At 45.0% G+C, this 25,071-nt stretch overlaps 1 protein-coding gene across 10 annotated transcripts in view; it reads left to right on the top strand.

Annotated features, from left to right (window-relative positions):
* The first annotated feature begins 7,070 nt into the window (after nucleotides 1–7,070).
* MTSS1 (MTSS I-BAR domain containing 1) overlaps nucleotides 7,071–25,071 on the top strand; it is a 118,439-nt gene continuing 100,438 nt past the window's right edge. For 6 of the 10 annotated variants that reach the window (XM_042870319.1, XM_042870328.1, XM_042870318.1 and 3 more), the window contains exons 1-2: nucleotides 7,072–7,633; nucleotides 23,347–23,408. In XM_042870319.1, the coding sequence (XP_042726253.1) occupies nucleotides 7,562–7,633; nucleotides 23,347–23,408 (134 nt within the window). In that variant the 5' untranslated portion in view covers nucleotides 7,072–7,561. Of the gene's footprint in view, nucleotides 7,634–23,346; nucleotides 23,409–25,071 lie in introns of all 10 variants that reach the window. The other 4 variants (XM_042870322.1, XM_042870321.1, XM_042870320.1 and 1 more) reach the window with 2 other exon arrangements.

The following is a 25,071-nucleotide window of genomic DNA, read 5'->3' as shown; positions in this document are numbered from 1 at the left end:
CCAAACACCTTCATTGGCCTAATGAAAGATAATTCCTCAGCCAACAACCATACTGTCCTCAATGAGATACAGCTTTGGAAGCCAGCCCACCAACCATTCACAGACCGTATATCACAATGATGACCATGAACCTTCTCCCTCCTGCCACTGTGCCTCAGCCCGCTGGGATCAGATCGTGAAAGGATCAGTGCTTTCCCTATATGTCATCCCCTAGCATTGTAAGACTGGCACCTGTCTCTCAAGATTTGTGCTAAGCCATGGATCTTCCTCAGAGATTGATTCATACAGCCATGGCTTTCAACATCAGAAGAGACCACAAGATCGCCCCGCCTGGTAGCAGAGGTCAGTTTCACAGGGTTCACACCAACTCATGCTTTGTTAAAACACATCCTTCAAACAGATGACAGTCCCCTCTTGATTTGACAGCTGCAGAAGATGGAAGATCTGTATCTTCCCAGTACTGACAGAAGCTTAGAAGGTCATTCATGAGGTTTATTCCCAGTTATTGAAAGCACTAGGCGAATTTTCCTGTTTGTCTTGATTCCTGGCAGAAGACAACATCTAATTTTGTGCTTCGGACCTAAATTGTTAAACTGTGATGCCAACCAGCTAACCAGCTTCCTTCCCAGTAAGGGCTTACTATATATGAAGTGCCCTATAGTCTGGGATTTTGAGTATCAACACTAAGAAAAGGAGAGTGCCAAAAGAAATGTTCACGCTTCTGGGCTGCTTCTGCAATGCTGGGGAAAGAGGGCTGCTATTAACAAGTATCTGGGGGCAGGAACTGTCTTTTATTTGTATTTCAGGCGATAGCTAACACATCATAGGCGTTAATCTAATAATATTCACACTGTCTGATACAGGCTGCTTTGTCTGAACTAGCCAGCCTAACACAGATCAGTGCTTTGTTTCTGCCATAGTAGAACTTACCAGAACAGCAATTTTTACTATGAACATTTCTGCCTAAATCCTGCTTGTTCTGATGCTGGGTAACTTCCTCTTCCAACTGGCACTGAACAAAAAGACCTGGAGTGTAAACCACGAGGTTTAGTGAGCACATAGTGCTTGCCTGTTGTAGGTGGGCACACACAGAGGTGCAGCAGCTGACCGGCCACTCAGATGCAGATCTCAGCTCTTTCCCTCACCCACAGCAATGCCCCCATGATGCAGTGCTGTTCTTTGGTTCAGTACACAGATGGTTGTGCAAAGTTTCATTGATGAGAACAGAGGCAGTTCTTGAAGATTATATAGTGCACATTTAATTAATAAATCCTTATTAGTGGCCCTGGTTAGAAAAAGACACGGCTTCTGCACCTTTTCAGCTTGCAGATGTGATGCACCAAAAAATTCCCTGTTCTCAGCTCTGCAATGTGGATATCCTCATTTGGAACTGACAAAGCAAGGCAGAGGAAGGACCTCCTCCACATGTGTGTTTTGTGCCCACCAAAGCTGCTCTTATCTACCTCCTGAGAAGACGCAGAAAAGCTATTTTGTGGCCCAGACAGATCCCAGTGGAGCGGGGAGCACTGCAGGCAGGGTAAAACTGGTACAAAATGTTGCTAATCAAACACTTGCAAAGAAATGAAGGGGGGAGAGAACAAAACTGTTACCCACTATTTTGACTGTTGAATCTGGACTATTCATAGTAACACACCAAGTGTATCCATCCTATTGCACTAACGAGTGACAGCCGACTACTCAACAATTAAGTTTTCCTTCTCCACCTCCAAAATTAAGGTCGTAACCTCTTCTATTTACTTTTGGGATGTAGTAAATTAGAGCTTTGGCTTCATTGCAAAAATTAATTAAAGGAGTCACACAATGGTACCATTCATAGCTGTTCTCGTCCCTCCCTGCATTATGTCCTCATGTCAGCTCTCTTTGGTTTTAGTCCCAAATTCCAGTACGTGCTAGCCTGAATGTATTATTTGGGTAAGTAGGCTAGATTTTTCTTTTTGTCTATCGCCTTTGCTACATTGGAAGAGCTCCTCTTGTTTCTGATTCTTCTGTTTCTTTTTTTTTTGAAGAATGCACACGCTGGCAGCTCTCAGCCCAGTCTCACCTACCCAGATGCTTTTGCCGTGGAGTTTGCAGCAGAACTGGACTCACAGGGAAACATTCACCTCAAAATTTCTCTTCGCTGACATCCCAGGTGTCTGGTTCTGTAAAACAGGGTTAGTGTCCAAATTGTTTTCATCAGAATTTCAAAAAATAAACGCAGCTAAATAGGAAGGAAAAAAAAATATTCAATACTTTTTCTGGAGCTGGAGCTGGAAGTCTGCCCATTGAAATGCATTGTGTTTTTTTTTTTTTTTTTTTTTTTTTTTTTTTTTTTTCAGAAGCATTTCTTTGTGAATGTAACGCTTGTTTTCAAAGCTGGATTTATGGACTGGCAAAATAATGTTCTCCTTTATAGGAGAAAGTGTTGCATAACGTTTCATATGACCACATCCCGAGGTGGTTCAGCCCGCTGTGCGTACCGATAAACACGGACAGCGGAGAGTTCAGGAATATTGACCTACTAAAACATGCAGCTTCCTGAGAACTCTGATTTTATATCCTATCTAAAGACTAAAGCAAAAGGAGGAGTGGCTGAGAAAGGTTCGGCTAATGCAGATGCAGGAGGTACAATACAGCAGGCAACTTTGGCATTTCTAAGCAATTCTACTGAAGTCGAAGTTGATGCTGTTAAGAAGGGCACACAAACTGCTCGCAAAAATGACATCTCTGACAGGCTTGATTTCTTCAGAGTGCTTTATACAAACAAACTTTTTTTAAAAAACTAACTTCTTGACTTCATGAGTGCACTGAGGAAATTTAATCCAAAGAGCCAGAGCAGGGGCCCAGGGCCTTGTCCACATGGCTTTTAATCTCTAAGGAGGAGACCCTACAGCCTCTCTGGGCACAGGGCACCTGCATGGCACAGAAGTGCTTCCTGATGTTCAAGGGGAATCTCCTGTGTTCCAGTTTGTGTTAATGCCTCTTGTCCTGCAAGAGGATTAGGAGATGGCTGGAAGGACATGGTAGGCCTATGCACCTTTACCGAACCTATCAGCCTGAGACAGCAAATGTTAAGTTTTTAAACATTCAAGGATGGTGACTCAGCCACCTCCCTGGGGAGCCTATTCCAGTGTTTAACAGCCCTTTCTATAAAGGGTTTCCTGATATCCAACCTAATTCTACTCCGGTGCAACTTGAAGCCATTTCCCCTCGTCCTGTCACCTGTCACCAGTGAGAAGAGACCAACCCTGCTCTTGCTGTAAGCACCTTTTGGACACTAGAAGAGAGCAATAAGGTCTCCCCTCAGCCTCCTTTTCCCCATACTGAACAGCCCCAGTTCCTTCAGTCTCTCCTCGTAGGGCATATTCTCTAAGCCCTCCACAAGCCTTGTTGCTCTTCTTTGCACCTGCTCCAGCACCTCAGTGTCCCTTCTGTATTGAGATGTTAGCAAGAACATTTCAGCTTTCCACTATCAAAGAATAAAAACCCCACTGGTCTGTAATGTCCTAGCATGCATGCCCTGATTCTTGTCTTTTGTTCCTTGTGAATAGAGACAGTTGTGGCATGGACTATTTTTTTCCTACTTTTTGGGAAGGAGGGAAGAAGAAGGTTGATATTAATCCTTCAAAAATAAATGTTTCATCCCCAGTGTGCTCCAAATGAACTACATCCCAGCCTAGATTTTGAAAATGTACTGTTCTTTTTTTTTTTTTTTTTTTTTCCCCAGTGAAAAGCTTACTGCTGAAAATGAGCCTGCATTGATATTTTGCTGCAGAGTTGTTGCCTGTAGGTAGGCTTTAGATGGAGCTGTTCTGTGCAAATCAATCCAGGCAAAGCACTAGCAGCTGCTATTTTGCCAGCAAGCAGAAATGTTTGCAGAGGTACCCACACTACAGTAATGCTGCTTGATAATCTAAAAACAATTTGGAATGTAAAAATAATCTGAACAGAGTCAGAGAAACAAAACATTATATCTCATGTTTTGAAACCAGAGATTGTGAACACTTGCTCCACAGCTCCCCAGCCACACGTATGAGTAGTGACTAACAAATCCTTTCTGGGATAATACCGATTTCTGACTAGTTCCAGGGAGGGCTTATTTGTAGTGCCTATTGTAGTGCCACTGTCTATCTGAAGTGTCACTGGGATGGCATGCTCACATGGACTCCATTGGGTTTCCTCCATTTTCCCTCAATTCTTTTTCTTGTTCTTCTGGCTGCGTTGCCTGCCATCTTCCTTTTCCACTGCAGTAGGCACTAAGAATTGGCCTCACCTGGTCGTACAAATGGAGCAGGATGGGATCCAGTGAGCACCTTGAGGGCTGAAGGAAATCATGCCAGGGACTCAGCCCCATGGAAGAAGTTGGGCTCATTTTCCTGAATCGATAAAGAGGAAAAATACCATTGTCTTTCAAAATATAAATCACTACCAGAAGGTCTCCAACAGGGACAGAATACCTTTTCCATGCAAAAAGTGTACACTTGTTCTTCAAGCTTATGAACATATTTTAGGAAGGCTTCAGAACGAAAGATGTGGAAAAATAAATGAGTATTATACTATTAATTTACATCAATTTCTTAGAGAGATAATTCAATTGAATATTTCAGCCTTTAGCAACCAATTTTTTTTTTAATTGTATCTCTTTTTGAACTGTCAACCACTTGAAGGAACAGCCCTTGAATCTTTCTTGATCGTATGTAAGATGAGGCAATTTTTCCTTGGGGAATAACATTAGCTAAATTAGGAACACTGTAATTTAAAGGTGATTAAGTACCTTTTGTGATTGTTGTTCTATGACTTCAATCTGATAACACTTAAGTGCATGTGTAATCTAGTTTTCTACAGGGCTGCTCACACTGAAGAACAAGTGGGCTTAAGCCTTTGTTAGAACAGGACTTAAATGAGCACCACGGTTACATGTTCTCATGCTGTTAACAAATTTTAAGGTTGACATCGACTCTGGGTTGCCAGAAAGGAGGAACTTAACCTTCCCACTGTCAAGAAGCAGTGCTGGCATTTGCCCATGCAACAGGATATTGTACAGAATGTCAGCACTTGGAAATGAAACTATCCCCTGTAACGAGGGCTCCTGAGTACAGAAACAGCCTTTGACCGTAATGAAGTTTTGCAAATAATGCTTGCAGGAAGTGATTTGCTAAAAATCAGTCAAGCAGATCCCAGAAATAAGAAGACAGATGGTGACCTGACCGTACTGCAACGGTCTTCCAGACTTCTTACTCGCACTTTAAACAAGTACTTGGGCTCATGTCTCTCAAGAAAAATGCTCCCTCTCACAGCTGGCTGAAGCTGAATTGCCATCTTGTGGAAAATTCTATTGTTAAAAGTGGCTAAAGGAAGAACAAAGTTTGAAGTCTGAATCTTCCTTCGCTGCTAAAGAAAAGTTTCAGTCATCAAGACCTTATTTTGACGGTTTTAAACCATATTCTCTTGCTGTTATGCTGCAAACAGAAATTTGAAAATATAAGATTAACACAATCAATAAGTGATACATACAATGAAAATAATTTTTGAAATGAAAATATAATGAAAGGAAGAAATAAAATTCTTCTGTTTGTGATGCTCCAGCTTGATTTCTTGTCCTACAAAGGTACAGTTTGTTGAAGTCCTGATGTTTTTTTCTTTCTGGAACCAGCTCATTCCAACAGCTCCCCTTCCACTGGGGAGCTCTCTACACTACAGAGATGTTCTGGTCAGCAATTCAAGTTACAGTGGTTTTTGCAAATTTGCAAGGGAAAAATAATTCCCTTACATCATGTGCCAGATTCTCCTGTTACAATTTATTGAAGCTTGAAATGCTTGCTTCATTTTTCTATTGCATACCTGCTTGCTGTTTCATCACTCTGAAGATTTGTTGCTGAGGAGCAGCCAACACTGATTTATTAACTGAAGCACTAATGCACTCTTTGAGAAACAGTCTTTTCTTTACAGAAGGGGATTTCTCTCCATCCTGTCCCATACGCACTGTGTGTTCTGCAGCCTGTGAGCCCTTAGCACTGGAAATCCTGTATGTATGTGCCCATGCATGTGCCTAAATCCGGGCTGAAGTGAAGCAAAACCCAGTGGTGTTCTGCACTGGTTACCCTCAGGTAAGGATTAAATAGGTGATATGTAATAATGATAGTAATTGATAAATAGTTTTAATATCTTTTTAATTGCAATACTCAAATTTGTAAGTTGCCACCTCAGTTACTGGTTGTGCATATACCTACATATGTAAGTATAGGCAGAGATGAAAACAACACAAACACCTAAAGATCACAGAGTCATAGGATCACAGAATGGCTTGGGCTGGAAGAAACATCGAAGCCCACTCAGCCCCAACCTCTGCCATGGGCAGGGCTGCCCCCCACCAGACCAGGCAGCCCAGAGCCTATCCAACCTGGCCCTGAGTGCCTCTAGGGATGGGGCACCCACAGCTCCTTTTGGGTCCCCCTTCCATCTTGGGACAATCCATGATTCCATGATTAATTTCAGAGCTCAGAAGTGGTACTGCTCTGGGTACGTAGTTGTATGCCTCCAGTTCCATTAAACACAGTACACACACCCATATTTGCAGGCCCCAAGCCACTGTGTGTCTATAGAGAATTTTAAACTCAGTGTTTTCTAGAGGTGGGGAAGCAGCATTGAGCATTTCCTCGTGTCTTCTCTAAAGATTCAGACGCCATTTGGGGTGGGCCAGCACAGAGCAGGAGTTGGACTCTATCCTTATGGGTCCCTTCCAATCCGGGGCACGCTATCATTCCATCATTTCCTGCCCAGATAGGCCGAGGTGGGCAGCCCACTTGGCATTTTTCACCTGAAGCAACGTAACTTAGTGCAATTGCACCGCGTAACAGCAGGAAGGCATTCCTTCCTGCAGCGCTCGAGGCACCCGTGCACACGGGGCGCATCCTGCCGGCAGCGGGACGCGAACCCGCGGGAGCAGCGGTGCTCGTGGCAGGCAGGTCGGGCCGAGCCGCTGACGCAGCGGGGCGGGGTCGGGCTGCGGAGCGGCAGCGGCGGGAGGAGGAGGAGGAGAAGGAGGAGGAGGGCTCGGGCGGATCCGCCGCCGGAGAGCGGCTGGCGGTGTGCAGCGGGCGGGCAGCGGATCGGGGCTGCAGCGTTCTCCCTGTTTGGCGCTGCGCTGCGAGCTCTCGGGCGCAGCACGCGGTCCCGTCTCTTCCTGTAGATAACCGAATCGGTCGTTTTTATCGTTCCGCGCGCCTCCTCCAGCGCCCGCCGATCCCACAGCGATGGGCTGCGGTGCTGCCCGGGGGCGGGAGGGCAGCGCGGCGCGGAGCCGCACGGAGCTCCACAGCGGAGCCGCGCGCTGCGCGTAGCGCCTTCCGCGCCCCTTTTTTTTTTATTTTTTTCCTCCCCTTATTTTTACATTTTTAGAGGTAATCGTTTTGAGGCGGAGACGAGCTGAGGTGGTTTTTGCCCGTCTGTCGCCGTGTCTGGGTGTTCCGGTGAGGTGGGAGCGGGGGTCTCGTTTCTCCGTAGCCGAGCAGCGGAGCCGCAGCAGCGTGCGCGTCCTCCTCCCGTCTGCGGGGCGAGGAAAATGGAGGCGGTGATCGAGAAGGAATGCAGCGCGCTCGGAGGGCTCTTCCAGACCATCATCAGCGACATGAAGGTAAGGGCCGGGGCGGCCAGGTGAGCCCGCGGCACTGCCCGGGGAAGCGCACGGCAGGGGGGAGCTGCACGGGGCTCGGGCGGCCCCGGGACGCGGCTCCCTCCTTGCCTGCCTCCCTCCATCCCGCGTCACGCTGTTAGCTTGCAGCAGGGGCAGCGTTTTCCGAACCTGTCATTTTTTTTTTTTTCCCCTTATATGTGTTTTTCTCTTTCCCTCCTTTACCTTCTGCTCCTTTTCGTTATTATTTTATTTTTGGTGCTGCTGGCACCCAGAATGAAGGCAGCGAGGCGGGTGCCAGCCCTGGGTGGGGCTGGGAGGGCACGGAGGGATTCCCGATGAGCGCAGTTGTAAGGGAACCTCAGCTTGGAGATGCTCCGAAGTTGGCTGTGGCTCCGTTGCCTCTCGGTGTGCTCTGTGGTGTTATTTTCTAGAATCGGAGGCACATGGAGGGGCTGATCGTTGCTTTCTGTGTGTGTGTGTGCAATGCGCTGAATTCCCCGGTCTCTCCCAGTCATATGCACAGACCTTGCCCCCAAAGGGTCCCTTGGAGAACAGCTCCGAATCCACCCCTGGCATTTGTGCAGGCTTCCCTTCTGCCTCCCGCCCTTTGCTGGTGGAAATGAACAGTTGGAAGGAGACCCACGCTGTGCCGCCGTGCCTCCCGCCAGCCCCATACTGCAGAATATTGCAGCGTTCCCCCAGACAAGGGCAGGCTGTTTGCCTGCAGGCCCGTCTGCAAAGGACACAAGATCTGCAGAACCAGAGAGATGGGTGCACCTATGGGTGCTTGAATGGGTGCAGGGCATCCTTACCCCAAAGCTAGACAAGGGCTGCTCCTGGACAGAGCCTTGGCATGGGTGAATGGCTTCCAGTATATTTGAGGGGAGGAGAAGCTGCTTGCGTTTTTTTGGCAAGGGTTTAGGTGCACTTTCCTCAGAACAGATCCTGGGAGATGTTTAATTAAAGCGTGGCTCGTAGAGAGCTGGCGGATTGCGGGGAGGAGGAGGAGACCTGCGTGCGTCTGACAGACAATGCAGCAGTCCTGCTGCCGTGCTGCCCGTGGCCCCGGTGCTTCTTCATAGCAGCTCCACTTAACGTGAATCCGCAAACCCCACCCTGGATGGGGAGCAGTCACAAATCCTGGGATCGGGTGGAGTGGGCTTTGCAGGGAACGTGCGGGAGCCTTCTGCTCTGACCTCCAGCCTGAGGCGCGGTGACAGTGTTTGTTCCCTACTTTCCACGAGCAACGCACTTTGATTTTTCATGCTCTTAAGCAAATACACGTTGGCTGTGTCGATTTATTTTTTGTGTGCACTGTTACTTGCATGGGAATGAAAGCTGTTTCTCAGAAACATGTTGACATGAGCGTATGGAGATGTGCACAGGTGTGAATTTTTATTTTAATCCACCATAGCAGCGGAACCTGTTTGGTGAACTGGGAATTACTGGGGAGGGAGGTTTGGGAAAAATCACAGCGTGGTAGTTGGTGCAATTAAAGAATCTGTTTGTTGTTTAGCATGAGTCGAACAAACAGTTTGTACCTGTGCTTCAATTCAGTGAGATGCTGTAGGGCTCATTGTGAATTGTGTGCAAAGAATCGTGACACTTTCCTGGAGGGGGAAAAAAAAAAAGCAGCTATTTTTGACAGCGAACCAGAATCTTGCAGCTAATCATACCTTCAGTAGTAAAGTGGAAATTAGCATTTTAAGTGCTGCTTCATGCAGTCGGGTCTGTGTGGGCAGGCTTCTGGCAGAACCTTGGAGATGTTGCGTGGGGGTCTGCCCACGCACTCCCAATGCACTATCTATGCCTATTTCTCATTATAGGCAGAGATCAAGGCCCCAAATGCCCTGCAGTGCTGAGAGTTTTGCTGCAGCGTCCGCCTTCTTTAACTAAATAATTTGCAGTTTCTTTTTATCGTGTGTATTGCTCTGCCTTCATCTTTGCTGTGAAGACAGCGGGGTTAATCAGCACCATAGTGAGAGCGCTCTGAAGTTGTGCCAGTGGCTGCAGATAGGTGGTGCAGCCAAGGTGATGAGCACATGGTGCGTATGGACTGACTTTTAATTTTTGTCTTTGTTCACACTGATAGCAAGCTAGCTCAGTGTACTTGGGGTTCATTCCGAGCTCTCACAGAATCACAGAATCACAGAATTGTAGGGGTTGGAAGGGACCTCCAGAGATCATCGAGTCCAACCCCCCTGCCAAAGCAGGTTCCCTACACCAGGTAGCACAGGTAGGCATCCAGGCAGGTCTTGAACATCTCCAGAGAAAGAGACTCCACCACCTCCCTGGGCAGCCTGTTCCAGTGCTCCGTCACCTCACTGTAAAGAAGTTCTTGCGCACATTTGTGCAGAACTTCCTATGCTGCAGTTTCCAGCCGTTTCCCCTTGTCCTGTCTGCACTCACCACTGAAAAGAGTCCACCCTCGCCATTCTGCCCCCCACACCTTAGATATTTATAGACCTGGATCAGGTCCCCTCTCAGTCTCCTTTTCTCAAGGCTGAACAGACCCAGTTCACTCAGCCTTTCTTCATAGGGGAGATGCTCCAGGCCCTTCACCATCTTTGTGGCCCTCCGCTGGACTCTTTCCAAGAGATCCCTGTCTTTTTTGTACTGGGGAGCCCAGAACTGGACGCAGTACTCCAGATGAGGTCTTACCAGGGCAGAGTAGAGGGGGAGGATCACCTCCTTTGACCTGCTGGCCACGCTCTTTTTAATGCACCCCAGTAAGCCATTGGCCTTTTTGGCCACAAGGGCACACTGCTGGCTCATGGCCAACCTGTCGTCCACCGGGACACCCAGGTCCCTTTCTGCAGAGCTCCCCTCCAGCAGGTCATCCCCCAACCTGTACTGGTGCATGGAATTATCCTTGATGTCAGCGAGGTTATGGAAACGGGAGGTGTAATCCTGAGTAACGTGATTACTCGTGTCCATTTGTCTCAGTGCTGTGTTAACTTTCAAAGTTAATGAGGCCTCTGCAGGCCAATGTGACTGATGTGTCACATTTTTTGATAGCGAGTTTATCTCCTGTTGGCTGAGTTATCTGCCTTTAATGTTTTCTCCAGAAACTCAGTTTTTTTTGTCGTCTACCAAAAAGTTTTGTGATTAATTCTCAACCAAACAAGCTCCAGATTAATAATGAGGAAAGCTATGTCACTTTGAGAACATGAAGTTAAACATAACAAATAAACATAATGAATAAAACAAGTATAACAAATAATGTCAACATCTGACGCAGCATTTTAGTGCCTGTAGGATGGGTTGGAAGGGGCCTCAGAGCCCACGCAGCCTCAACCCCTGCTGTGGGCTGGTTGCCTCCCCCAGCTCAGGGTGCCCAGGGCCCATCCAGCCTGGTCCTGAGCAGGGATGGGGCACCCTCAGCTCTCTGGGCAGCTGTGCCAGTGCCTCACCACTGTGAGTGAAGAATTTTGTCCTAATATCTAACCTAATGCGTGGAACTTTGTATTGTAATACAGGGAACCCATGTTTTCAATGCAAAATGAGGGTCATGTTCGTGGAGTAGTACGTAAGCATACATGGTAATGGAACTGGTTGTAGAAGGTCTACAATGGGAATTGTGCTCAGCCATTGTGTTCGAGAACTCGGTTCTCACATTTCAAGGTCAGATGAAAGAATTCTAAAATAGGAAAATCCTGCCCATCCCATCGCTAAGCTTTTTGTCCATTGTCAAAGCCTTGGTGCATCCTATGATGCCTCACTGAGTATGTGGCACTTGGAATTTGTCGTGCTCTTATGTGTGATCACTTTCAAAGTGATGGAAGTTTATAACAGAAAAGATAAAGCATGCATGTCCCCTTAGAGGAGTAGTTCTGTGCACAGCATTCAAGTGCTGTGCCATTTCTCTTTGAACGCAACATGCTTTCTGGGGCTCCCCGTGGGAAGAGAGCATTTGATCTGGATGGTTTGTAACTCATTTCTGGCAATTGAGAAATGAGATGCTGTGATGTGCAGTTAATTTCAATATTTCTTGTAGTGCAAAGCAAATCTCTGCAGATAATTTTTGGGAGGGCCTGTTGCATATAGGTTTCAAAAGATGTGGTCTTCTCATGCAGAGAGCATTCTCTTTAAAATGCTACTTTCTGTTATGAGTCCTAATTTTATGTTTCTTTCAATCACAACGTTCTCTCTTAATGGAAAAAGGAGAACAAGAAAACACTGAAACCAGCGGTGTTTATAGCTTATTGCTTGATGCTGTTTCTTTCCTTTCACATGTTCTTCATTTGTCATCTCTCTGTTGCCAGCAGGTGTTTTGGTAGGCAGGACTTCCAGCACCCAAAACCGTGGGGTAGGCATGGTGGGGAGGGCGGATGGAGGGTGGTTGGACTGATGCTGACTGTCCATGACTTCAGTTATACTGAGAGAGTGTACTGAATTCTGTGATTCTGGTGAGGCTCAGTCACCTCCCAGTATGTGGTGGGAGTGCAGCCGTGAGAAGCACTGTAAACCGTGAACAAAATAAAAAGGTTCCAGAGGAGGAGTAAAATTTTGGAACGTTTCAGATTTTTTTTTTCAAGTGCGTGTGTCTTATTTGTGATTGTTTAACTGAAATCTGAATGGAAACAGCAGTTTGCTTTTGGCAGCAACTTCTATTTTCATGCTGTAAAAGGAGTGACCCTTCCCCTTCCCCCCAGTGGAACTCTGGGGTGGGAAGGCAGCATCCCTTTGCCTTCAGCCACACAAAGCTCCTGCCCTTGTTTTCCACCCGAGGAGAAAGAAGTGAGCATATGGGAATGAGAAATATTTATGGTTTTTTTTGTTTTGTTTTGTTTTGTTTGTTTGTTTTGTTTTTTTTTGCAGCCTCTTATCTGCGATTAGAATGTGACTGGTGAGAAGCAGCATTTTAATCTTGCTTTTTGTGGAAGATGGAGCCGGGGGTGGTCATGTTGAGGATTAAGAACCATTTGTTAAGTAGGCATGATTTGCTTGCGAGGGATGGATGGCCTTGTGCTGCTCACATCAATAATATAAACTGAGTCAAAAAAATATTTGCTGCAACAGATAGAAAGGCTGAGGCGGTGCCTGTGACAAGTGCAGCTGCGGGCCCTGTGCATCCATGTCAGTCTGAGGGCAGCCTGTGTGTATGGGCAGTCTGTAAAGCTGCTGCCATTGATGCAGAGTGATTTGACAGCGCTGCAGCTGTGCTGTATTTGAAGCCTGGTCTCTCTGCAGAGCTGAGGAATGTTCAGTTCAATGACTTTAAGGTCTAGTTTCAGTCCAGCTGCTGGGGATGGTGATCTAAGGAGAACAGAAAAAGTGGAATGTGCCACGTGCAGGTGGGGCTGGGAGGGAACCCCTCTGTTGTGCCTTTGCCACATGTGCTTTGTGGCACTGGCACATCCCTGGCATGACAGTCTTTAGGGCAGCCTAATTCTATTCCAAACTCAGAAAATGGTCGTTTCTCTCTTTTCCCAAAAAGCGTGACATGAGTTAATTTCCCCTCTATGCAGCTGCAGCTTTTTTTCCCCATTTTCTTGTTCTTAGAGGTTCCACCAGCATGGCACACTGTCCTAAGCCTGTCGCTCTGATTTTTTTACCATTCGCACTGATTTCCTACCCCACTGTCGTCCTCGCCTTTCTGAAGCAGCTGCAACATCATTCTGTAAACATCTCTATGGGGGAGGCAGCGGTGTGGAGGGCTGGCTGAAAGAATGCTGATGCAGGAGGGCACTGCTGCACACCCACTTCAATGCTAGGGCTCAGACAGCATGGCATAGCTTGGAACATACCTGCAAAACATTTATTATTGCTAGGGACACATTCTTGGTCTGCATATGCCTCTGTGAATGCTAGCAATTCATACAGCTGCTGAATGTTCGCTGCATAAATGTGTCCAATGCGAGCTTGTTCTGGGGCATACCAAGGGCAAGGATTTTTAATGCCTTTTAGAAGTAGTACTTTTGGACCTGCTACATGCCAAGGGCTGTGCGATAGAGGTTGCCGTGCTGGAAGCGTGGAAGGAAGGACTTGTGCAGTGCTGCATGAATCACAATTGGCTGAACAAATGTTGGAGGACAAGAAGTCTGTAATTACAGACTCAATGCTGGTTAATACCTAACCAAAGGTGATAGTTGGGAGAGTTTGCTGCTTCCTTCCTCAGCATTGTGCATAAAAAAAAAAAAAAAACTACCTTCATTTTTTTGTGACGTGTTTTTCAAGATATAGAAGTTGGTGCAGTTAGCAGTGTTTCTGCATACCTGTAATTAGCGTATTCTGCTTATTAGCTTCTGAGATACATCTTTGAGTTTCATGGTCTATGCACGTGTAACCTTGAAGATGGGCAGAAAGCGCTCAGTGACAGAGAGCAGGGTAGGATCTGTAGCTGAAGATGCTGGTCTGCTTCAGAGCACACGAAAGTGGGTGGGTGCTAGGGGGCATTTGTCTCTTCAAGTATTGGTTTTCCAGCTCCAAATGATGTCTGCCTTGGTGCTGTAAGGTGTTGAGTGCTGCCCCATTCACTACTATCTCTGCTGACCTTTAAGGAAGATAATTGAGTTCTTCCTGCTGAGCTGTGAGGTAGCCTGACTGCTGAGATGTTTGCAAGGACAGGAGACAAAATGTCTGGTAGCCTTGTGGTTGGACCATGGCAGTTTGCATCTTCAAAGTGCTCTGGAAGCGTGTGACTTAGCTCCCAAAGAATGGCTTCCATTTTAGAGAGAGGCTGCAGGTTCCGTGACTACTGCTCCTTTCCCCTAGGACAACAAGAGATCGAGTGCATGTGGAGCACTGAGTTAACGAGGGGATGTTTTTATAAGCTCCTCGTGTGTAACACGTATTGCTATGCACATTCACACCACACACCATTCATCTTCGTTGCTGCCGTTTCCCCTGTGATAACCCACTGTTTGCAGGCGGAACAGATGACTTCTACCGATGAATGATCAACTCTCAACACCAGTTGAGTTCTTCTGTAACTGAAATTAAGGGCTATCTGTTTCTTAGTGGAGAGGTATGACTGGGGCATCTTACCCACGGGGTGACAGAAATAGGGAGTGAAGAATCTGGCGATGTCTAGTGAACATGAACTCTGTGTTTTTTTGCAGTTCTAGTCAGTGAACATAGGTGTACAAACAGCATTTAAGAGATCACCTTGTATGTTTTTAAGAAGTACTCTTACAAACCTGTGAATGCTGGTTCTGTTGGTGTACACAATGCTAAAAACAAGCATGTACCTAGAGAAATCCAGTTTGTGGTATAAAAAGGTTCACTTAGTTCGGATGCGTGTCAGTATCTGTTGCCAGAGTACTGATGTTTGTTGGGTCCTGGAGATTGTTTTGATTGCTGGTGTGATAGCAGTTGTGCTGAGATTGAGCAATGAGTGCTCAGAAATGAGGGTTTCTCCTGCTTCATGGAGGAGTTGCGATGAGGTGATGAAGCCCATTCATGATGGTGTTACCAGCACAGGGCTGTTGGCTCTGCTGTGAGACTGTCCTGTGTAGGCATTAACTTGAATGAATTAATGGCTCTTGATGTTTTAATTACCTTAGTTTTGATGCAGCTGAAATATTGTGGGTTTAGAAAATAGCTGCCCAGTATGCACAGTGGCCACTTAATGATTCAGTGGATGAAAGGCAGTATTGATGAGTCTCTGAGGAGAAATCTGCTATTCAGGCTCGCAAACTTGCTTAGACCTGCAGGGAAGAGTGTGGAACTAAATGCTTCCTCTGGAAGACTACTTAATGTCTAGCTCTTTTAATGCAGCATGGGATAAAAGGTTCTCCTCTAGAAGCTGTGGCTGGTTGGTTGTTTTTTCCCTACTCTTGTGAATACTCCTGTGTTTTGAGAGGGAGAGACCATATGTTTATGTATGATATATTTTCTCACAGTGTGAGCATAACTTTTTTATTTGCTCATTACCAATTCTAACTTGGATTTAAACTCTGATGTGTTTGCTTTGGAGCTGGGTGTCTTCGTCTTACAAATTGTGCAAGTGGGCTGCAGAAGGCCTGGATTTGTTGTGGTCCTTATAGACATAGTGAGGAGGCACACAAGAGGCTAGCCAGGATGTGATGTTGTGGTTGGGGAGGATGAGTTTGGAGGACTCCTCATAGCGCTCCAAACCAAAGTCAAACCATGGGCAATGGTGTACTTTCAAATATGGGCTACTGGGTTGCAGGTTTTGTCATAATACAAACTAAAGTCTCTAGAGCTCTAGTAATAGTCATACCTGACTTGAGTTCCCTCTGTCTTTAAATGATGAGATCTACTCAGTGTCTCTGTTCTTGCTAAGTGGTTCCATGCTTCAGTGCTGAGAGAACTCGTAATTCTTCAGAAATTTCAGGTCGTTTGGGGAATGTAGAAATCAGTGATGGCACTGAACCAGCGAGGCGCATGTCCTCTTCTGGAGTTTCTTGATTGGGTTTTTTGTGTTGACTTTACTGAGGTACAGCACCATGACCCTTATCCTAGAGTAGCTTTTACTCAGTGTTCTGATGCTATGTTTGACTAAAAACCAAACAGTTGTGAAAACATTGAATAAACGGCTCCATGATAGATAGAAGAAATCTTTAGTAGGCAGTTTTTTTAATACCATATGAGATTTCTTCAATACTGTATTGTTGCATAATCTTCGGTGTTGTGGCATTGTAGAGATTGGCATGTCCATTATACTGAGCACCCTGGAAAACTCATTTCCAGCCCCTGCCCATTCCCTGAACAAGTGGCAGAGATAATGGAAATGGAGACAAGACTTTTATTTTAATTGCCTCTGCTTTCAGTTCCTGGAGGGTAGTTACAGGCTAAATGACATTGTAATCTGATCTTTGACATACTTTTACTTTCACTTGCATGTTCTATAACCTCTCAGACACCACGTTTGTACCTGTATCCTCCCTTCCTCCAGTCAGTAACACACATGTTTGGCTTGCATTATGAAATCTGTGAAATTCATGCCATCTGCTGTTGCTGACATTCCATTCCTGGCCCAGCAAGCACTCTGCACACATCAAGAGCTCCCCTTGCTGCTAGAGGTTCCCCTATGCGTGGCAATGTCTTTAGCTTAGAAAGACAAAAGGGACTTCCTAGACATGCAGCCCCTTTTCTTGCATTATTGGAGCACTCTGTTTTCCTCTGCACGAGTTTGTCGCTCTTTCGTAAAGAGTTCCTGTGAATAGAAGCTCCATGCCCTTCCAGAGTTGCCCGTTTCACTGGAGGTTGGAGGAACTGACCAACCAAGAGCATCTCTGCTGCAAGTACGACTGGTTGGTTTTGGCCTTCCTCACGGGAAGACAGCCAGTGGACATCATCAGGCAGTGTGCTGCTCTTGAAATCAGTACTGGGGCTTTGCTGGCTCAGTTCTGGTTTTGAATTTGAGGTGTATCTGAAATGAGATAAATGAAAGAAAAGTACTGTTGGTATAGGTGTGTGCACCACTGCATCGTTCTTTACGATTATTTGTAAAGAACGAAATCACTCTCACCAGCAAAATTCAGGTTTCACTTTGTTGGAAGATTGAGACTGTTTTGGTGAATGGTTGGAAAATAGGCGTAGTTTAAAAAGCTTCATAAGCTTCTTGAATTGCTTATTTTTTGACCTAAAAAGAGGAAAAGCCTGCAAGAAGAAATTTTTTGAATAGGGAAGAGTCATTAGGAACTTAATGTAAGGTGATGTTAAGTCTCATCTCACCTGTGTCTTGCAAGAGGTTTGGTAGCTTATTAAGGGACTATGCAGTCTCTTCTGGCTGAATGTGTGAGCTGTGCAAAGAAATGTGGTAGCACTGGGTAGTGCTCTGTAACCTTTGCACTTGTGCCTGGCCAAGCTGCTTCTTCCATGGATGGCTATTAAAAGAGAGGAAAAACTTCTAGTGCCAGATATTAGCTGAATGGGGAAGCTGATTGTCAGCCACTGCATCTTTCTACATGCTGAGACATATGTGGCTGGAAACCTTTTTTCAGATCGTCATTGTTTTCCTGCACCTTTCCTCTCTAGTTTTTCCTGTTTTTCATGTTGAAGGATCCCTGGAAAAATGATAGGTTCTGTGTGCAAACCATGCTTAATTATGCAGGCCACTTTTTTAATGTAACATCTGTGACTGCATGCTATCTAGCACAGTAAAGTTTCTCTGCTACTTGAAGGTAGTGTAGTGACTTACACAGACATGAAACATTTGTAGTAATCCTTGTAATTCTGATATCTGATAAAACCATATAATAAATCCCTTGCTCTAGGCATCGTTTACTTTGGAGGTTGGGAGGTCTGGTGCAACAGCAAAGTTACAGATTTTGTTCCATAGGTAGACATGTGGCATTTGGATGTGTTACTGGGGTGTGAAGCTGGGTAATAGCATTGTGTGTTTGGGACTCAGCCTCTCAGCAGGTTGTGGCTGAATGATTATACTGAGGTGGAGAAGGCCTCACTCCTGTAGCTTGAGCAGTGCTTTTTTGTCCTCCTTATTGAAGTCTGCAGAGAGTCATTCTGTACTCTTCTGGAAGGCACACAGCTCTTGCTTTGATAACCTGTGAGATGAAACCAGGGCATTTGCCGGCAGTTCCCTTTCTCTCCTACCTTTTTAGCTGGAACAACCAAAATTAGATTCTCAATTTGCCATACTGTAGAACAGCTCTGTCTCTCTCCCTGCACCCTGAAAGTTGAGATGAGTTGTTGCTGTGAACAAGATACTGAACTGTTTCTGTTGCCTTTGTAGTCAGCATCCCAGCAAGAGCTGATAATACGGTTGAAAAGCCTTTCTGATAAATGAAAGCTGTTAAAGGAACACAGTCAAGGGCTTTTTGAAAGACGAGGTGCGTCTTGTCTTTGGGATCTGGAGCGCCTGGAAATAAATTATTAAAGGAAATGTCTTTTCACCTCATGGAGAAAAGGAGAGGCATTGTAACTTGCTGGCAAAAGGTGTGACAGAATGGATTTTTACTGTCAAGACTGCTGATAATCAAGTTGTAATCTTAAAAAAAAACAATCTGGGTTCTTGTACTTGTCATTAGATGCAATCGATAGCAATTGCAGAAAAACTGGATCCCATGCTGCAAGCTGTATCAAAAAATCCTTGATCTTCTCTTCTGGAATTCTCCTATTGGAGGACTGCTGGTTTGAAAGGAAGGGAAAAACTGTAGTAAAGGTCTTGTAGAAATGTGTTTGTCTAAGGTGGCTGTGCTGGGGGTTCTCCGCTCCCCTCAAAAAACACAAGCTTCTTCATCTGTCCAGGATATAAGTGCACCTCAGTAGGACATGATAAAATGGTCTGGGTTGGGAGGGGCCTTTACAGATCCTCTATGCCCTTCCGTGGTGTGGAGTAATGGACCCTGGCCAGCTACTGGATGCTCACTCCTGCTCCTCCTCAACAGAAAGGGGGAAACGCTCATGAGTTGAGATGAAGATGAGGAAAGCACTTCCGAATTCTGTCAGGCAATACATGTTTAACTGGGAAGATTAAATCTGTCACCAACTAAAATAGATTTGAATGGTGAGAAAGAATGGGGAAAAATTCAAACACCTTTTGCCCACTTACCCTCCACAACCCCTTCAGGAACACCCGTGGCTGCAGCTCCTTCAGGAAATGCCCTGCTGCTGTGGCCTGGCCCTCCTCATGCTGTAAGATGGAGATGGGCTCTGCAGCACCTGGAAACCCTCTGCTGCTTTTCTATTGCTTGGAGCCTCCTCCTTGCCCTGTGCCAGCTGTGCCCTTGCTGAAATCTGTTTTCCCTGAGGTGATACAAGCCTAGCTGCTGGGCTCAGTGCAGTAAGGCTGGTGGAGCCCAGAATGTCAGGGTGTTGCAGGTGCTTTCCACCTTAGCCTGGAACCTCTCAATACTAGTTGTGCACATCCCTAAGGGAAAGCTATTCCACGTCCCTAATTGGGAACCAGCAAAGTAAGTGACAGGCGTGGGGCACCATCTTATTTGTCAGCCTGGAGGCAGAAGGGCAGTGCCCTGTCTGGTGGAGATCAGCTGGAGCGTGGCTGGACCCTGGCATCAGGTGACTAATCACTTGTAAACCGACTCATTAAGCAATAAGATGCGATAATGGGATGTTATGGCTTACCAGTGGCAGCCTCAAGCTGAAGTTAAGGTGTGTGCAGGAGCTTGGGGGGCTTTCATGCCTCGGACAAAAGCATTACGGTGCAGGAGTGTTGGATCTGAGACAGCTGAAGAAGAAAAAACAATTAGGCATAAGTGCTTTTGAGGGGAGATAGGCCCTGAATCAAGCCATTAATGGTTTTCAAGACCATTTAAACGAACCTGGATTGTAACAGATTTCTATTTTAATCCGTGAGGAGCTAAAATGAGGATTTGTGACCCAGATGCTTACAGCTCTTCTCACAGTTTCTCTGAGGAGGGCTATGAGGAAAGGCATCCCGCTGCTCTTCCGGGTACTGCCAGCACCTGAGCCTGATGTTAAAGGGGGAAAATTGATTTCCTTTATTGACCATCTGAAATCGGAAATTGTAGAAGGAGCTTAGGGAAACACAGCATTTAAAAGTACTGTTTTAATACTCTTCCAGAATTGGCTTTACAGTAAAAAATAACTTAATAGACAGTGAATTCTTCCTATTGCTTCTTGGTGTTTAAATTGAGAAAGTAATGCGTGTTGAATTGAGGATTAAGTTTCATGGCTATTTGGTATGTGGTTTCTGCTGCTACTGTATTTCTCCTGATGGGCACTTTGATGACAGCAAGAGCTGTAATTCCAAACGAGGATGGAACGGAGGAAGCACATGGAGAGATTGTGGAGAAGGAGCTGCTCTTAGGGTACCAGAGCCTGCATGTGCTTCAAAAAATTGCTGAACTACTGTGTTGTTGGTTTGGCCCAGCAAGCATTGCTCCCCAGGTGCTGGAGGTGGGGTAAAACCCCCCATATTAGAAGTGGCAAAGTGGCAAGGTGTCATGTGCTTTGGCCTTAGCTGGGATCAGAAGGGTTTGGGTTCAGTGTGGGTGTGGTGGTGGAGGTGCTTTCTGAGCAGGACAATAGGATTTGTGTGCAATGTTTGAGTTGCACGTTACTGAGAGATGAATGTGCTGATTCAGCTGCAGAAGGGAAAAGCAAATAACAAATTCTGTTGGAGCACAAACAAAATACACTGCTGTTTTCTTCTGCCCAAAATAAGGCACGGTGCTCTTGCACCAGTGTAGGAGTGCCTAGGTGAAGAGATTACATTGCAGTAACATACATAATGTATATTTTTAACCAAACCAATTTAGCAAGTGATGTAAGTGGGTTGTTAAAGCTTAATTAAGTAGTTGTGATTTAGAGAGAAAATCACTTTTAGAGACAAAGAATAAATACCTATGGAAATGCTTAGTGAATGTTCTGGCTTTGCTTTCTTTGTGGCCAGCCTGAAGAAAAAAAAAAAAAAAAAAAAGGAAATAAAGGTGTTTTCTTCCTGAGCTATGTTTTGATAGGACTGTTTTAAGCTTCCCCACAGCGTCAGGTTGGTGTCAATCTCCTGCCTGCCATTAGGCACAGTTAGCAGGATAATACATCATCGAGATGGAAACATAATCAGGCTGCTTTGGTATCGTCTGTTTGTCAGCTTGCGTTTTACTCAAGAATCCAGTAAAGCCCTGGGCCCTGCTGCTAATTGTCAGGGCTTTCAAGGCTCCTGGCGTCCCCATGCATAATGCATATATGGCATGCGGGCAAGCTCCGAAATGCAGCTACTGCAGAGAGAGATGGCGTTCAGTGCAGAGGATTTCAGCAAAACTAATAGGTTTAAGGAAATCGATTTTTTTTTCCCCCTCAAATAAGTGGGTTTCATTTTTAAATGCCTGGCAATTTTTGCACAGCACAAATCTTTTATTCTAGTTTTTCCCACCCTGATAATGGGTGTCTTCTTTCTTGCTTTCTCCCTTTCCCACTGGCTCTGTCGTGTGTAGGTATAATGAGGTTTTATGACCACCTGGTGTACATTGCTCACAGGAAAAAAAAATGCACACAAAAAAAACCCCCACCAAAAAAGAAAGCAAACACAGCGCTTAGTGAAGAATATTGAGAGTAGCAGCTTAGTACCTGAGACACTTATGGGAGGGTCTGTTGTGGCACTGCCAAGCCCCTCTGCTGGCTGAGCTTCGCTGTGCAGTGTCTGTATGGGAGATGCATGCACCACATCTATGCAAAGGCATCTCATTTTTAAAATATAATCAGTAGAGAATGTTAAATTGTGACTGATGAACAAAGGCCATTGTTCAAGGGAAGACTTTGGTTTTAACCCTTGGTTTAATTCTAGTTGTTTGGCGGTGGTATGTGAATATCTGGGAGCTGTCCAGGGTGCACTAAGGAGCTTGAACTGGGTTGGCTGCTTTTGGGAAGGGATTGTCTTTGCCCCAAAGAACATGAGACGTGGCCTTCTGTGGTAGAGCAAGAGAAAGTTTGGATTGAGTTTATTACAAGCAATGGCGCTTACTTGCAGCCTCTTCCAGTCAGAGCTGTGGTAATGTTGACCTTGAGAAGCTGCCTTACCTGGGCTTTATTGCATTGGTGCTCAGCTTACATCTTTAGTAAAGGAAACATGGATTTTTATTTTTATTTTTTTTCTCACTAGACACCAATCCAGGGGACGTTTTGAGGTTTCTTTCTGCCACTGGTTTTGCTTTTAACAGAAAATTTGCACTTCTTCTGCAGGGAGCAAATTAACATTAGTTTGGTCTAAAAAAGATACCATACCATAACCATTACCATAAAAATCAGCACTTGTTTTTTTAACTTGTAAGAACACTTGGTGTTGCAGATCTTAATGTGGACTCCTACCATACTTTAAAAAAATAGGAGAGAAGCTCACAGGAAACTCCAAGAGGAATTAAACTTAAAAACTTTGCATATAGTTGCTCAGTGGTGTGCTGCTTTACCAGCATCGGTGGAGAAGGCAGCTTTGAGGTCACTGGGGCCATTTCGTAGGAAATGCTGCAGCTGTTGAGAATGATTTCGGGCCACTCTGTGTTTTGTGTTACTTTGAGCCAGTTTAAGGTGGTCTCTTGGGCAACTTAGACCTTAATTAAAAAATAAAATACTTTGCAATAAGAGAGTGGGAAACTGGGAATTGCGCAGGGAGTCTATACATAGAAAAATGCAACTGGAATTCTGTTCTTAGTTTTGGGAGTGCATGTTATTGCAGTGTCCTAGCACCCCACTTCTCATAGATTTGTCTTCACTGTTTTCATATCAAGTGGGGAGTTTCTTCAGTTGAAATCCCATTTCCTCCCCCAGTGTTTCTGCTTGGCATGTCTATCAAGCCTCCTCCCAGGACCTGGTGTTTCATCTGAATTCACAACCAGATGGAGTGCCATAGAATCATAGAATGGTTTGGGTTGGAAGGGGCCTTTAAGATCATCTAGTTCCAACCCCCTGCTACAGGCAGGGATACCTCCCTCCAGACCAGGTTGCTCATAGCCCCATCCAGCCTGGCCTTGAGTGCTTCCAGGGAGGGGACGTCCACAGCTTCACTAGACAACCTGCTCCAACGTCTCACCACCCTCACAGTAATATCCTGCTATCTAGTCTACAGCTACCCTCCTCCAGTTTAAAAACATTTCCCCTTGTCATGTAGCTACATGCTATCTGTTTACTGGTGTTAAAGAATGTGAGAGACCACTTACTGGGAAAATACATTTTGTTGTTAGAGAATAAAGATTCAATAAAGTTATCGTTGCAGCTTCTAGTTTCAGTTGAACTTGAAATCCGCAGTATCAAAAACATAATGTTCAAACTTAGTATTCATTATTGTATTTTCTTTTCTCCTCTTGCAGGGAAGTTACCCAGTGTGGGAAGATTTTATAAATAAGGCTGGGAAATTGCAGTCTCAGCTTCGGTAAGTCAAGATCTCCTACAATTACTTGTGTGTATGAATGTAAAGATTAAATACAGCTTCTGCCAGGGTAATTTTCTAAGCAAGTCACCATAAAATTGTACATATTTCCTAGTCAACATCCGTGTTTGTAATTGCCTCACACTAGTGCTGCTGTTGTAGTGTATTTAAGCAAATACATACCTATCACCAACAGTCCATAACAAATGTAAAAATAAATTTCACGGCTTCTGATGGGAAACTTGATAATGTATTGTTCAGTGAATGGGCTGATATGGAATTAGACTTGTCACTTTTATGTATGTAGAATATGGAAGGTTTATATCAGAAGAAGGCTCAAAAAGTTGAGGAGTCTTAACAGGACTTTTCTTCTGCTTTAAAAGCCAAGGGAATTCCTGTGCTGGACCTTTCTGCAGTGGTTATTAAAACTTACTTTATTGGCATATACTTTGCGAGTAGCATTCAAGATTACTTTCTGCAGATTTGTGTTAATAAGTGCCATGTGTATCACACTCAGACCAATTCTGTTATCTCTAGAATTCATTCTCTTGTAAAGTCTACTTCTGCTAATACAAATCCAAACTCAGTTTCTTCTTAAGGCACAATTTCTTCTACACTCCCTAAAGGATCAGTGTGTTTTCACAGCACCAGCAGAGGTCATAGATTTGGTTACTGGCAGTATATTTTGTGGTTCTGCATTGTGAACCATTCCTCAAGAAGCTGCTGTTTAGAGCCACTTGCCCTAAATGACTGGAAATTGCTGTTCTCCCTTGCTGTACCTAAAACATCACACTTGTATGTGGTTTTTCCTTTTCTAGCAATCGCATCACATTAAGAGACTGTGAAAGAAGTAGGGGAAGTGGTAAAAGAGGAATGGATGACTTTTTTCTCGCTTTATACTCTTCAAACACAAAGCTTCTGGAAGGCATGAGAATTAGTTGTATTTCCCAGTCCCGTTGTGGTGCATTCAGTGTAGTACTTCTCTAGCTGAGGAGCATGCAGGCAGGCAGCTTGAAAGCCCGTGTTTGAGGATTTGATGTTCGTTTCTAGCAAATGTCGGCCTTTGGTTCATTTCTCTGTGCTCCCATAGAGGAGAGCAGATGTCACCTGAGCTGAGCCAGCTCTGCCTGGATCTTGTTGGCGAAGAAATGGAACTTTGTTATTAGCAATATAATTAATAATTAACAAGATAGTACATGGGTAACAACATGATCTGTGAGTTTGGAGGACTAAGAACACAAACATTGCTGAGAAAAATCCCAGGAAAGGTTATCTTTTTCCACAGCTAAATATTAGTAGCTAAGTGGAGTGCTGTCCAGTTGGGGTTTTTTTGTGTGTGCCCTTTTATCTCTCGGGCACATGGAGAGTCCTTATGCATGTGGTTGGACCTCTCAAGCCTGTTATTTGAGATCAGATCTTTTGTGCTCTCAGTAGGCCATTCGCTATGCTGCCAGTTATGTCCTTGGTATTTTGAGCATATTTGGAGTGAGGCTTGCATAAAATCTGCCCTAATTATGGAGTTCTCTGGTCTTTTTGTCTGTGGATCAGCTTTCCTGCTGTTCTCCTATGGGGTTTTTATTTGTTTGTTTGTGTTTTTTTGGGGGGGTTGAGTTCGTTTATTTATTTTTATTTTTATTTTTATTTTTATTTTTATTTTTATTTTTAT

Source organism: Lagopus leucura, unplaced genomic scaffold (genome assembly GCF_019238085.1).
Source record: "Lagopus leucura isolate 7727_CA_CO unplaced genomic scaffold, USGS_WTPT01 Super-Scaffold_100002, whole genome shotgun sequence".
Taxonomy (NCBI): Eukaryota; Metazoa; Chordata; class Aves; order Galliformes; family Phasianidae; genus Lagopus; species Lagopus leucura.
This window is presented reverse-complemented; position numbering and strand designations above follow the sequence as displayed.